The sequence below is a fragment of the Asparagus officinalis genome, chromosome 3 (assembly GCF_001876935.1).
Source record: "Asparagus officinalis chromosome 3, Aspof.V1, whole genome shotgun sequence".
Taxonomy (NCBI): domain Eukaryota; kingdom Viridiplantae; phylum Streptophyta; class Magnoliopsida; order Asparagales; family Asparagaceae; genus Asparagus; species Asparagus officinalis.
The window spans coordinates 31,857,222-31,870,247 of NC_033796.1; the positions used below are offsets into that span (position 1 = coordinate 31,857,222).

At 39.9% G+C, this 13,026-nt stretch overlaps 1 protein-coding gene across 5 annotated transcripts; it reads right to left on the bottom strand.

Annotated features, from left to right (window-relative positions):
- Positions 85-12,519, bottom strand: LOC109833669 (putative metallophosphoesterase At3g03305). Of its 5 annotated transcripts, XR_002245309.1 has the most exons (6): positions 12,174-12,517; positions 4,984-5,225; positions 3,040-4,503; positions 2,775-2,961; positions 1,818-2,011; positions 85-354 (listed from the first exon to the last, which is right to left on the bottom strand). XR_002245309.1 is itself a non-coding variant. In XM_020401418.1 (4 exons), exons 1-4 carry the CDS (start codon positions 12,409-12,411, stop codon positions 2,851-2,853), a joined length of 2,055 nt encoding a protein of 684 aa, XP_020257007.1. In that variant the 5' UTR covers positions 12,412-12,517; the 3' UTR covers positions 2,661-2,850. The 5 variants fall into 5 exon arrangements, 1 of the variants encoding a protein (XP_020257007.1); XR_002245307.1 differs by lacking the exon at positions 1,818-2,011 and having other exon boundaries at positions 85-343; XR_002245308.1 differs by lacking the exon at positions 1,818-2,011.

The following is a 13,026-nucleotide window of genomic DNA, read 5'->3' on the forward strand; positions in this document are numbered from 1 at the left end:
AACCACATCCTCTTTCTACACCAAGAAGTAAAGAACGAATAACAACTAAAATTGCAGAAATGTTGTACCAGCCAGCAAACCTGCTAAAAAAATTCAAATACTACAAATCTCTCATTTGATATGAAGAAAACACAAATCTATAATACAACAAGTTTTCCTCATACAGGAAAAGAAAAAAACATTTCGAAAACTAAAGAAACGGTAGAAAATATAGTATTTTATCGGTTATGAAGAGGATTTGCACCAGTGGGCACTTTTCTCATATCTGCAGTCTCCCAGTCATCACCACCTTCAATTGTTACTGATCCTTCTGGAGCCAATGGTGGAGGAGCCAAATCAAGAACTGCAGAGTGTCTAGAACATTCCACAATCATGACAGAGCTATGGAAGAAACTTTCTGGTCGCATAAAAACTAACAATACAGCAAACAAGCATAAACCAAACCCTTTCCTCTTCTCTCGAAAGCAAATCATTATATGTTTCACAACAACAAATGATAAGGCTTCTGTATTATGAAGAACAATGAGAGTGGGAAAGGAGTGTTATTAGTTTTGTAAGTCAAATTGGTGCTAGCTAGATTGGCCAAAGATTAAAATTTAGAAGATAAATTCAAAGGAGAGATTCTTGGTACTGTCACATGGGAGATCGGCATGATTCCTGGAAACTTCTAATATTATTTCTCCCTCTACTTCTGAGCCTTGGGACTTCCTTCTAATCTTTGTTTAACAAGGTCTAATCACATTTTGCATATTAAAATATAGGTGCCAAAGCATTGAGTTCTGTGGACTTCATTGAAGTCTGAAAACTATATTAGTTTCAGCATTCCACTTCAGTCTCAGCCTCTTCTCTAATCTCCTCATTAGCCTTAATTCAAATGATTCCAATTCAATAGTAATATTAATATTGGTGGTCAAATTGACAGTTTTCTGACGTCCCTATAGAGTATGTGTTAAGTGATACATAGCGGAGATATTTTAAAGAAGCTTGCCTTGATTAGATGAGCCCCAGGACATTGGTTTTTTAAACTAATCACACTAAGATGTGCTTTTGGGGAACAGACACAATTAAGAGGAGCTACCAAACAAAAACTGCCTTGCGATCGCATTAATGATACCTTGAGAAAGAAGGGATGTCATGTGTAGAAGGACATTTCTCGGAAGAACTGGAACTTTGAAATCCCCAGCATTGAAGGGGAAAAGGGTAAATTGGTAGGAAGTGAAATCGGAAGGGAGACGAAGAAAGGCAAAACAGCAGGGCTCCAAAAGAGTTATGTTTTTGAAGCAGTGAGAATGTTTGACAAGCATTTCACTAGGCAATAAATGCATACCATCAAGAAAATAAATATGATTTATAGAAGTATTTCTCAGATAGTTATTGCTTTCACATTCCAAGAATAGTCGATGATTTCCAATTCATGAATTGAATCGCACAATAATGTACCTGTAATGTTAAGAGCTGTTGATCAAGAAGACAAAAATAAATTTAGCACTTGATAGCTTTTTAATTTGGTTTTGCACGCAATTGATAAATTTATTGTTCAGGCTCTAGATTTTAGATGAAGGTCAACCTCCTCACTACTTTCAGACATGCAATATCTATTGAATCAATTAAACGTCTTGTGTTTGCACAATTGGACCAAAGGACCTAATAGACAACTTTGAAACCTAAAACAAAGATTATATTCATGGTTAAATCTCTTTGCCACTCCCTCAACAACAATTTTCATTATATCCCTTTCCTCCTCCAACTATTGACTGCACTTGTTCTACTCAAGGTGGAGATTCACATATGGATAACATTATATGAAAATTTCTTACTGGTGATCATGCCGAGAGGAGTTGGCCACATTAATGTCACATGCCTCTTTTGTAACAATAGTTCAGAGTCCACTGATCACATCTTCCTCCACTTCGTCATCGACTGCAACACATTGAGACTATTGAAGCTAGAACATCCCATTACATCTTGTTAACCAATGAGATTGTATCATCATCGCCTGCTACTTCTATATCTGGAGTGGATTGAGCTAGAGTGTATCAGAGTAAATTCAAAGATGTAAACGCTCTTCGCCTGATTTTACAATCATCTTCCTTCTACTATGACAACATCAGCTTACACCGAGTACATAGCTTAAAAGAAGGAGTAACACCTTGATTCATAGGCCCATGTTAAGCAGTTTATTTTCTTATCCTTTCTCTTATCTCCTCCCACTGTACTTCTTCCTCTTCTTTTATTACTCCTTAATGTATATTCTATCTATTTTCTCTAAGTAATAAATTTCATGGACACATTGCACACAAAAAAAGAAAGGAAAAAAAAATACTGCCTACGATTATTTGTTCTCAGATTTCAGGAAAGAAGAAGTTTGGTGGTAATAACCATTCATGAAAATGATAGCTGATGAATTCACTCCCTCTATAACTGCTACAATCCACTTCACTTTGAGATCAACATGTAAGCTGGAGATTACATAGTAAAACTTGATGAAGGGGAAGTACATGTAAAGATCTCTGAAGCACAAAGATAAACTTATTGCAGAGTATAGTGATGACTTACAAATATCAACTGCTTGATAAGTGAGAAAGCTAGAATGATAATATACTATTAGAATTTACTTCAAGAGCTTGGAACTATACCATTTCTTTGTGGAGTAGTAAGGATAAATGACAACGGCATCAGCCACTAGATAAATATTCCTAATACGGATATTAAATTGACATAGATTATGTTATCGGTAACAAATTACGGTTACAAAAAACAAAACGGATGCTTACAGTTGTACAAGGGAGCAACTTCAAACTCAGTTGGAAAAGAATCACCAACTTTTAGCAAGCTTCTAAGATATGATGCTTAACTAGTAGAATAAATAGCTGTGGCCAGTAATAAAGGCGGTGCCCATGAGAAGGCAGGCGACAAGGCAACAGTTCCCGCTCCATAAAATCTCATGAGAGAACAGCATTGCTAGAGAAACCACCAATCAGGCATTAGATGATGGTCAGATAATATCAATTAGCAAATACATGAACAACATCACCTTACCTTAAAATGTATGCAAGTGAAAATGGCACATGCCAAGAGAAGAACCCTTCTTTTTGTCCTCATCGTTTTGGCCACTCTCTGCTCCGATTCTACTGTTTTTCTGGCAGAAGCCTGAAAGCAAGCGGCTGATCTCTCCGCACACAAGCAATAGATGAGAAGCATTAGAGGAGTAACAACAAAATACATGAAAGGCAATGTGATAGTCAATACATCAGGATTGCCAAGCCCCATCAGGTTCATTGTATAAGGACTATTTACGCTCCACCCAAATATATACATCGTTGCAATATCCCCATTCTCAGATGTCATATGACCCCAAAACCATGGCAATCTGACAAGCCACAAAAGGTAAAATACCATACAACACCATAATGCCTTATTCCTCGAGCCCTCAATCAGCACCCAGAGTACACTAAAGAGGACTCTTCTTTGCTGGACAGGTGAAGAGACGGAAACTGAAGCTGCCCATTTCTGATATGACACACTTCTATCCATAAATTGATTCAGAAGTTTGGGAAGGGAAAGAAATATAAAAAGAAAGCAAAGGTTGCCCCATAAAAGTATTGAATATAAGGCCTCCCATCGAATCCTGAAAACCAAATGTACCAACAAAGTAGTGGGATATTCTGCTGCTACTTTACCTTCAACTGAAAATGGTCTGAGTGCACTCTGGGTCTCCTTACCTTGAGAATCTAGCACAAAAACCTGCAACCAGTAACGAGCAGCAGAAGGATCGTTTCTGTAATTTTCAGCATTCCATTTGGCTTGATATAGAGGTTTGTTGTCAATGGAAGAATCGAAAATAGCAGGCAGCAGTGGTATTTCCTCAACTATCTTAAAAGCTCTTGACGAGTCAAAAACCTTAGCAGTCACATTTCGGATTGGTAAAGCAGAAAAAACAAGAGTATTTATATCATTTCTTAATAATTGAGTTTGTGGCTCAGCATCCAAGCGATTCATACTCCTTGAGTCTGTGGGGTATGTGATGAGAATGGTGGTTGGAAAATCATTTTGTTTGTTAGAAAGTTCCATATCCGCAAATGAAACTTGCCCTTCATCAATAGATAAAATTCTGATCAGTTTGAACTCTTTCCAGTCTCCTAATTCCCACTCCCAGAACTGTTTCTTAACTGTATCAGCCACTTTTACTGAATGCCGCTTCCAAAGTTGTTTGCTAAATTTTGCATGTAGGTGACCACAAATGTAACCAGATATAGATTGCTTTGCAAAAATAGTTTCATATCTCTGTCCTTTCTTGGATGAAGCAGTAAATGACATTGGAAAGTGTCCAAATACTACTTTGGTAACTGATGAGTTAGGGTGAGTGTTCTCCCAATATCTAAGTTCTGATTCAATAGTATTAATATGGTCATCAGTTGGATGGCCAAACAAATTTGATGGTCCACGGATACCTATGTGCATCGTGTCATCTATACCCAGAAACATATATGTCCTATCATCTCCCTGCAAAAGACCTTTTTGAAAATATCAGTTCAAACATTGTAAAAATGCAGGGATTAATAAGTTATCAATTTCCAGAGATATGGTTGGACAAAGGACTGATAGCTTGCTGTATCAAAATATACTTAAAAAACTCAGAAAATGTACTGTATAAATTACACTAAGAATATTCTTGATTTACATTAGCCATACTGATGTTACATGTGTGCATGTTAGCCTAAACCTATTGAATTTCAAGCAAGTTACATTTCTAAATAGCTGAAATCAACTATTAGCCTAAACTTATTGAATTTCAAGCCTGTTATGACGTGTAGCTAGGAAAACAAGTTTAAATCAATCAAGATTGTTGTTCTACAAAAAGAAATGCATCAAATGATAACCAGATGAGTGGCAATTGGAATAAGATTTGAATCATGATTATACAATGTACTCAAATGATATCTATTTTAATGGGTAGTTTGAAGAGTGAACTTAAGAACCTACCACAAGAGATATGCTGTGGATGTTGCTAAGCCTGTTGAGCTGTGAACTGATGCTATAAGAGGAAAAGAAATCCAAACTGCTGCCAGCATAAGGAACTCCATACTTGTCGTGATTTCCTCTTATATCGAATATTCTTCGCTTTTCTATGCCACCTTGTCTAACAACTGCATCCATAGACCTTTTGTATTGAATCCATTCTGACTCATCCTGTCTTGTGCTTGTTCTTTTTCTGTTCTTAGCATCTGAAGTCAATGACATAATATAAGTAGCATGATTCAGATGTTTGAGGAAACGGCGGGATGCAGGACTCTAAAATAAGAAACTGCTTAGAGATGTAACTGTGTTAAAAAGTAACCAGTATGATAGCATAGACACAACCAAGAAAGATATTCAGCCATGAATCCACAACGGAGAAGGAAAAAAAATCTTGAGACCTGTTGAGTCGAGTGTGGAGATCAAACCTTGCAGGCGAGATTTTTCAGGCGAGGTTGTCGGCAACCAGATGCAGGCGAAGCTCTTGAACAGGCAAGGTCGAGTTGGCGAACTCCAGGCGGGCTCGCGACAAGTTGCAGGCGAAAATTGGAGATCTTCTTGCAGGCGAGTTCGACAAGTGACAGGCGAGCTCGAGCTCCTCGCAGGCGAGATCGTTGACATGCGACGACAGCCTGTCGCCAGCTATCCTAGGGTTTCCTTATAAAAGGGAAACCCTGTGCCCTAGCCTGTGTGTCTTTTTCCCCCCTTCTCTCTCGCGATCTCAGAAACCCCATTGGCGGCAGCTCATCCTCTCCCTCTCCGGCAATCTCTCTCTCCCTCTCTCTACCTTTTTTCGTTCTCAGAGATTTGAGAAAAAGGGGATTTGTTTAAGAGGGAGATTTGAAGAGAGGATTAAGAGGGGGTGTTATTTAAGAGAGAGGAATATTCACTGTAGCTACAGTGAAAGATTATATTTATTGAGGAATCTCAAGTTTGAGATTCGCTCTTGAATTGTAATTTTTTGTTAGATTAATAAGAAATTTACTGTGTAGCTCCCGAGGATGTAGGCAGTTGCCGGACCTCGTTAAATCTTGGTGTACTTTTTCTATTCTGCGTTTCTGCTGTCAAAGGGGTTTCGGCGTTAAATTCCCAACAACTGGTATCAGAGCTTGAAACGATCTAGAGGAAGTCGGATTCGAGTGGGAGTCATGACCGCAAATAAAGGAAAAATGAGACTTGAGAAGTTTGATGGAACAGATTTCAGATTCTGAAAAATGCAGATAGAGGATTATCTGTATCAGAAAAATCTGTATCAACCACTATCGAGGAAGAAGCCAGATTCTATGAAGGCAGATGAGTGGAACCTTCTAGATAGACAAACCCTCGGAGTTATCAGATTGACGTTGACTCGTAATGTTGTGTTCAATATAGCGAAGGAGAAGACCACAGCGGGTCTTATGGCAACACTCTCAAATATGTATGAGAAACCATCAGCCGCAAATAAAATTTATTTGATACGGTGGTTATTCAATCTGAAAATGGCAGAAGGCGCGTCAGTAGCACAACACCTCAATGAACTCAACACGGTCACAACCCAATTGAGTTCAGTTAAAATTGAGTTTGATGAGGAAGTTCGGGCGTTGATACTTTTATCTTCCCTCCCAGAGAGTTGGAATGCTACAGTCACGGCAGTGAGTAGCTCGTCGGGAAACAACAAGTTAAAGTTCGACGACGTTCGTGATCTGGTTCTCAGTGAGGAGATCCGACGAAAAGAGCCGGGTGAAGCTACAACCTCTTCAGTATACATACAGAGTCAAAAGGTAGAAATTCAACCAGAGGGAACGGACGAGGCAAATCAAACTACAGAGGTAGATCAAAGGACAGGAGGTCCAAGTCAAGGAACCCAAGCAATAGTTCGAAGGATATCGAGTGTTGGAATTATAAAAAGACCGGGCATTACAAGAATTAGTGTAAGAGTGCTCAGAAGGAGAAGGAGTCGAAAGCAGAGGTGAATGTCACTTTCACTTCAGGAGGAGACGACGCATTGATATGCTCTTTGGAGAGCAAGGAGGAATCTTGGGTGTTAGATTCAGGAGCGTCGTTCCATGCTACTTCTCAGAAAGAATTCTTTGAGAAGTATGTTCCCAAAAATCTTGGATACGTATACCTTGGTGATGATCAACCGTGTGCTATTGTGGGCAAATGTGTGGTGAAAATTAAGTTGAACGGGTCAGTATGGGAGCTGAATGATGTAAGGTATATTCTCGACCTGAGAAAGAACTTGATATCCGTAGGTCAGTTGGCTGGCGAAGGATACACCACGATCTTCCACGAAGATGATTGGAAGATCTCAAAGGACGCAATGACGATTGCCCAAGGCAAGAAGACTGATACCCTATATATGACAGCAGGTGCACGTTGTTTGATCTCAATTGCAGCAGGCAATGAGACTTCAAAGCTGTGGCACCAGAGACTCGGTCATACGAGTGAGAAGGGAATGAAGATCATGCACACAAAGAGAAAACTCCCAGGTCTAGAATCAATTGATTTAGATATGTGTGAAGAATGCATACTTGAAAAGAAGAAGAGAGTCAGCTTTCAGACAAGTGGCAGAACCCCCAAGAAAGAGAAGCTAGAGCTCGTCCACTCAGATGTTTGGGGACCAACCACCACCGCGTTCATTGGTGGGAAACACTACTTTGTGACTTTCATTGATGATCACTCTCAGAAAGTGTGGGTCTACTTTCTAAAGCATAAATCAGAAGTATTTAAGGTTTTCAGGAGATGGAAAGTCATGGTCGAGAATGAGACCGGTCTGAGAATAAAGAAGCTCAGGACCGACAATGACGGTGAGTATGAAGACACCGGATTCAAGAAGTTCTGCTATGAGCACGGGATCAGAATGGAGAGAACCGTGCCCGGCACGCCTCAACAAAATGGTGTAACTGAGCGGATGAACCGAACGTTGACAGAGAGAGCCAGAAGCATTCGGGTACAGTCAGTCTTACCGAAGTAGTTTTGGGTAGAAACGGTCAACACAACAGCTTACTTGATCAACTGAGGTCCATCGGTTCCATTGGAGCACAGAATACCAGAGGAGGTATGGTGCGGAAAGGAGGTAAAACTCTCACATCTTAAAGTTTTCGATTGTGTAGCTTACGTGCATATTAGTGATCAAGGCAGGAATAAGCTTGATCCCAAGTCAAAGAAATACACTTTCATCGGCTATGGTGAAGATGAGTTCGGCTACTGTATTTAGGACAACGAAAACAAGAAGGTGATCAGTAGCAGAGATGTGATATTCAACGAGAAGATGATATACAAGGACATGCACAAGACAGATGACTCAGAGAGCGAGTCAATATTTGTAGATGTAGATGATGTCCCAAGTAACCTCTCGGAAGAACCCAATGCAGAAGGTCCTCAGCCAGAAGAGCCTGTTGGACAAGCTGGTGCGCAAGAGCCCGACGCACCAGCTCCGATTTTGAGGAGATCTTCACGGTCTTCTGTGCCTAACAGGAGATACATGAACTATCTGTTGTTGACAGATAGAGGAGAGCCTGAAAGCTTTGATGAAGCTTGTCAGAGTGGAGATGCGAGCAAGTGGGAGCTTACCATGAAAGATGAAATGAAGTCTCTCATTTCAAACCAGACGTGAGAACTAGCTGAGTTACCTACGGGTAAGAAGGTACTCCACAACAAATGGGTGTACCGGTTGAAAGAGGAGCAGGATGGTTTCAGAAGATATAAGGCCCGGGTAGTTGTTTAAGGATTCTAGCAGAATAAAGGAATTGACTACACTAATATTTTTACTCTCGTGGTAAAACTAAATACTATCAGGACAGTGATGAGTATTGTAGCAATTGAAGATCTTCATCTCGAGCAGTTAGACGTGAAGACGGTGTTTCTTTATGGAGATCTAGAAGAGAAGATATACATGCATCAGTCAGAAGGTTTCTCAGAAGAAAAGAAGAAGAACCTGGTGTGCAGACTCAAGAAGAGCTTGTATGGCCTGAAACAAGCCCCAAGATAGTGATACAGGAAGTTTGACGGTTTCATGCACAAGGAAGGTTTCCAGAAGAGCAATGCCGACCACTGTTGCTATTTTAAAAGATACCAGTCCAGTTATATCATCTTACTGTTGTATGTTGATGATATACTGGTTGTAGGTGCAGATATGAAAGATATCAGGAGTTTGAAACAGCAATTGTCAAAGGAGTTTGACATGAAGGACTTGGGTCCAGCAAAGAAGATCCTTGGAATGTAAATCACGAGAGATAAGAAGAGAGATCTCTTGCAGTTATCTCAAACGGAGTACATCAACTGTGTTTTGTAGAGATTCAACATGGGCGACGCCAAACCAGTGAGCATACCATTGGCCAGCCATTTTAGTCTATCGAAGGATCAGTCTCCTCAGTCAGAAGAAGAGAAAAAGAGTATGACTCAGGTCCCTTACGCCTCAGCTATCGGAAGTTTAATGTACGTAATGGTCTGTACGAGACCAGATATTTGCCATGCAGTGGGAGTGGTCAGCCGTTTTATGTCGAATCCAGAAAAAGCTCATTAGGAAGCGGTCAAGTAGATTCTGAGGTATCTATGAGGCACCACACAGAAGTGTTTGTACTTTGGTAAGGAAGAGGTAGAAGTACAAGGGTACGTAGATGCAGACTTCGACGGCGAAGTCGATCACCGAAGAAGCACCATCGGCTACGTATTCACTGTCGGAACTACAGCTGTTAGTTGGATGTCACAGATATAGAAGATTGTCACTCTGTCCACTACAGAAGCTGAGTATGTTGTAGTGATTGAAGCCAGTAAAGAGATGATATGGCTTTAGGGTTTGTTAACAAAGCTGTGATTCAAACGGGAGAGAAATGTCTTGCACAGCGATAGTCAGAGTGCGATTCATTTGGCTAAGAATTCCGTATTTCATTCTAGAACGAAGCATATTCTGCTTCGGTACCACTTCATCAGATCCATGTTGAAAGATGACGTGTTGAAACTGGAGAAGATTCTAGGAAGTAAGAATTCAGCAGACATATTAACAAAGACGGTGACCGTTCAGAAACTGGACTTGTGTGTGACTTCAGTTGGCCTTCATGTATAGGTGATGAGGGCGGAGCCACACAAGAGGATGAGCTTGATGAGATAGCCTGTTGATGACGGTTTTATCTCTAAGTAGGAGATTGTTGAGTCGAGTGTGGAGATCAAACCTTGCAGGCGAGATTTTTCAGGCGAGGTTGTCGGCGACCAGATGTGGGCGAAGCTCTCGAGCAGGCGAGGTCGAGTTGGCGAACTCCAGGCGGGCTCGGGACAAGTTGCAGGCAAAAATTGAAGATCTTCTTGCAGGCGAGTTCGACAAGTGACAGGCGAGCTCGAGCTCCTCGCAGGCGAGATTGTTGACAGGCGACGATAGCTTGTCGCCAGCTATCCTAGGGTTTCCCTATAAAAGGGAAACCCTGTGCCCTAGCCCATGTGTCTTTTTCCCCCCTTCTCTCTCTCGCGATCTCAGAAACCCCATTGGCGGCAGCTCATCCTCTCCCTCTCCGGCAATCTCTCTCTCCCTCTCTCTACCTTTTTTCGTTCTCAGAGATTTGAGAAAAAGGGGATTTGTTTAAGAGGGGGATTTGAAGAGAGGATTAAGAGGGGGTGTTATTTAAGAGAGAGGAATCTTCACTGTAGCTACAATGAAAGATTGTATTTATTGAGGAATCTCAAGTTTGAGATTCGCTCTTGAATTGTAATTTCTTATTAGATTAATAAGAAATTTACTGTGTGGCTCCCTCAAGTTTGAGATTCGCTCTTGAATTGTAATTTCTTATTAGATTAATAAGAAATTTACTGTGTGGCTCCTGAGGACGTAAGTAGTTGCCGAACCTCGTTAAATCTTGGTGTACTTTTTCTATTCTGCGTTTCTGCTATCAAAGGGGTTTCGGCGTTAAATTCCCAACAAGACCTTGATAAAACAAGCCAATTATTGGAAAAGTGCGCCGCATATCATAGGTTTTCTCTACTAAGGAATTCTTTTTATTCTAAAAAAAGAGATGACTTATCAAGCTAGACAACAATGCTAGTCAACTTTTCTCCAAAACAAAAAACATAGGTAGACAACTAGGGGGAAATAGTGTTGAAAGAAGAAATAAAGTACTAAACTCCAACAGATAGCGCAAAAAAAGCTTGGTAAATTACAAAAGACCCCCATCGTCTATACCTTATTTGTCAATAAACCCCTTCATCTAGAAAGTTCAACAAAAATCCCCTTTTCAATGTTCTTTAATGAAACCGTTAATTAGTAATAAAAATTTGCTTTTCAAATGAAAATGACACTTGACTCAAGGTCTGAAAAGACATCTACACTTTAATTCACAGATTTAGGAGTCGAAGGAAGAAAATATGAATATATTTTTTGGATAAAGTTAATAATCTAAACTATTTATCACTAACCTAGAACTTTGCATGCAGACACCTGTCTAGACGTTTGAAGAAAATAATGAATAAGTTATTATTTTTGGATAAAGTTAAAAATATAATCTATTTATCACTAATCTAGAATTTTGCATGCAAATTTGAAGAATCAAATTCTATCACAAAAGAAACAGTTTCACTAGTGATCATAGATGAAGGGTTGTTTTGTTTAACTTTTTTGATCAGGGCGCTTCTTGGAAAACATAGTATAGATGATGGGGGTTTCTTGTAATTTACTCTCACATATGGCTTACAAAAACAAATAGCTTTAGTCACTGATTCCTCAGCGTGGTGTTTGCTAGAATACAGCCTAGTCCAGCTTATCTGAAGAATATCTTATATTGTATGTAAGAGCAAATTTACACATGCCACCTTCCTTGATTGTTCAGAAATTCTAAAACTTTTATATCATTCTAGTGAGACAAGCACCAAGAAATCTTTAAATAATTACAATCGTCCGAGGATATATTACAATTGTGCAGTTAAGCTCTTCTTCTACCGTTTAAGGCTTTGTAATTGATCAAGAAAAACCGAGTCAGATAAAAGTTGTTTTTATCAAATAAACATTAAAAATATGCTAATGCATTCATGTTACACATCTTGATCATAGAACGTTTTCTGAGATTTAATGGGGAAATCAGTTACTAAATTAAACATGGGTCTGTTAGAAGGCTCATCATGCAATTAGTAATTTTGAAATAATTAGCAAAAAAGTTGAGATGAATTTGAAGAAGGAAAGCAAAAAAAGATACCAGTGATGTCTCCGGTGATGAGAAGCAAATGGGGTCGAATAATTCTGAGCGCAGGTCCCAGCAATCTATCCAAATCCTCAGCTCGATCATGATGATAAGCGCTAATATGGAGATCAGAGACTTGAACAACCCACGCGATGTTGCCCTCCATTGGAAAAACCTCTCTAGAAACCATCGAAGATGAAGAGAAACCAAAGGAAACGAGGAAGAAGAGGAGAGAGATCAAGAAATATGCCATTTTTAATTGCCATTGAAATTTGGGGGTTAGGGTATTTATTTGGGGAGGATCTCGATTCGATTCAAGAGTCGAGCCGTTTGGAGTTGGGCGAGTTCGTTGACCCGTAAAGGAAACGATGACTTTGACCTTTTTAGAATAAAGTAGGCTGGTTTATTGGCTGGTTTATTCTTAGAAGCCCCCTTGCGATATGCAGCTGGATGTTTGCCCCATTTTGATTAGTTTTTGCCTTTTTTTTTAATGTATATTTTGCCCAGAAGCGGGCGATACAAGTCCTTCTGGTACAGATAGTCCTCCATCTGCGACTTCCAGTAGGCGAAATCCGATCCGTCGAACTTCTCAATCTTTGATTTGCTTTCCTCTGCCATGGCTTTCACACAAATTGCTGAACGAAGCTCTGATACCAGTTGTTGGGGATTCGAAACAATCAATCGAACCCTTGCCCTTCCGGACCTTGTGTTGAAAGTAGGAAAGTAGGAATAAACCACAAATAAAGATCTAACCTTGTAAAAACAGTAAAAGAGACGAACACACAGATTTAACGAGGTTCGGCAACGTGCCTACGTCCTCGGGAGCCACACCACACAATCTTTCTATTAATTGAAGAAGAAAATACAA

Excerpts from the sequence above, each read along its gene's own strand:
- LOC109833669 (XM_020401418.1), bottom strand. The coding sequence starts at position 12,411 with ATGGCATATTTCTTGATCTCTCTCCTCTTCTTCCTCGTTTCCTTTGGT. Across the intron at positions 5,226-12,173 it reads CATCACCGGAGACATCACTG|ATGCTAAGAACAGAAAAAGA; the intron begins GTATCTTTTTTT and ends CATTGACTTCAG. Across the intron at positions 4,504-4,983 it reads TCCACAGCATATCTCTTGTG|GGAGATGATAGGACATATAT; the intron begins GTAGGTTCTTAA and ends GGTCTTTTGCAG.